This window comes from Wasmannia auropunctata, unplaced genomic scaffold, assembly GCF_000956235.1.
Source record: "Wasmannia auropunctata unplaced genomic scaffold, wasmannia.A_1.0 LD334845.1, whole genome shotgun sequence".
NCBI lineage: Eukaryota > Metazoa > Arthropoda > Insecta > Hymenoptera > Formicidae > Wasmannia > Wasmannia auropunctata.
The window spans coordinates 1-1,792 of record NW_012028045.1 but is presented as its reverse complement, the minus strand read 5'-3'; the positions used below and the strand labels follow the sequence as shown (position 1 = coordinate 1,792).

Sequence of the window (1,792 nt, the reverse complement as noted above, 5' to 3'; positions counted from 1 at the left end):
ATCTCTACAAGAATATGCAATGAAAAATAGGGGGTTCCATTTAAAAAATTCAAAGTGACTTTGTCCTGACCTTGACGACGCCACTCAGGGTCAAACCAATGTTACCATCTTATGTCCCCCTCGAAATCCTAAAACTTTTGTCTGAAACATTTTTCTCTCAAATCTCGCAATTTCCAATATTTGACTGTCAAATATAAAATGGGACACCCTGTATATACTGGAAACAAAAAAATCTATGTTTTACTCATTACATTGTAGCTTTTAGTACTAAACCATTACAATGTTTTAAAATGTAAAATAACAAAATGATCTGCCAAAGTATAAATTTTTACCAAAAATATCATTTAACAGGCCGCAAATTTTATTTTCACATTTGAAGAGATTTTTGCAGTTCAATATCAAAAACAACATTCAACGAGTAAAACAAATTTTGATTTTTTTATTTCAAGCCTAAAGGATGGAAAGAGCTTTCACAAATCAATTATGTCACTGCGAACCGTTATTGGTTAAACCATAATAGCAGGAGTTCAATATGGATGCAAAAAGTTAAATATTTTCATGAAACTTATCTATGTATAAAAATTTCAAAAAGATTGAATAGTTTTCTTTAAACAAAATTTTTAAAAACATTTTTCTACACAAGATTAATATAATGACATAAATACTATATTCTACAATACCTCAAATTAACAAATAAAACATATAAGGTTTAAAAAATAAAAGTACTTACATTTTATGAGCTGGACTACATCAGTATGTGTAGACTGCATCACATTAACTCCATTCACCTTCAACATAAAAAAGCTACTATAATATCTTTTATATAACATTTTGTTTGTAATAATAAAAAATAAGAATGTAATTTATAAACATACAATATTAATTTTTTTTTAGTCAAAAAATTCTTTTATATGTTTTAATCAAACTATAAAATTATATAAATTCTCTGTTAAGATTAATCCATAAATGTGGTTGACTTCTATCGTATTTTTACTTTATATGTCTCTAATTTTTACCGCACTTTTTTCTTGTGCTCTTTTCCCACCAATTCATATTTGATAAAGCATACGTAATAGAGAATGAAAAATCAACACAAAGAAAAATAAAAAAATAAGAAAATATAGAATAAAAAATATAGAAGTTTCAGTATGTTATATGTATATAATAATTATACTACATCAAATAGAGATCCTTTTCAAAACAAAGACATGTAACGCTCATTAAGCTATAAACGCTGTGAGTTTTATTAACAAAAATCAAATCGTATATTAATTAAACAAGCTAATAAAGTACAATCTACATGTAAATTTAGAGACATATGCAATCAATATCAACAAATGCAATTAGATGACTGTACAAGGTATTGCAATAAGTAATACAAGTACAAAATCAAAACGTTCCACTAAATTGTTTTAACATATAATAAAATTTTCTCGATAAATACGAAATTATACAATTTAAAAAATGACAAATAATACATCATACAGGGTGAGTCATTTTAATCGACGGATCCAAATATCTGCTAAAATACGCAAGCTACAAAAAAATGTTTCAGACAAAAGTTTTCGGACTTCGAGGGGAACTTAAGATGATAACATTGATTTGACCCTGAGTGGCGTCGTCAAGGTCAGGACAAGGTCACTTTGAATTTTTTAAATGGAACCCCCAATTTTTCATTACATGTTCTTATAGCACGCCTCGAGAACTTTCCAAAACACATAAATAAAATATTTTTTTATGAAATAAATCTTGAGTTATGAAGCTTGAAAGTTGGAGTACTGTCGGCATTAGA

At 27.1% G+C, this 1,792-nt stretch overlaps 1 protein-coding gene across 2 annotated transcripts in view; it reads right to left on the bottom strand.

Annotated features, from left to right (window-relative positions):
* Positions 1–785, bottom strand: part of LOC105457972 (rho guanine nucleotide exchange factor 12-like) — a 36,387-nt gene extending 35,602 nt beyond the window's left edge. For both annotated transcript variants that reach the window (XM_011702956.1, XM_011702957.1), the window contains exon 1: positions 731–785. In XM_011702956.1, coding sequence (XP_011701258.1) covers positions 731–770 — 40 coding nt within the window. In that variant the 5' untranslated portion in view covers positions 771–785. The remainder of the gene's footprint in view (positions 1–730) is intronic.
* Positions 786–1,792: the final 1,007 nt, after the last annotated feature.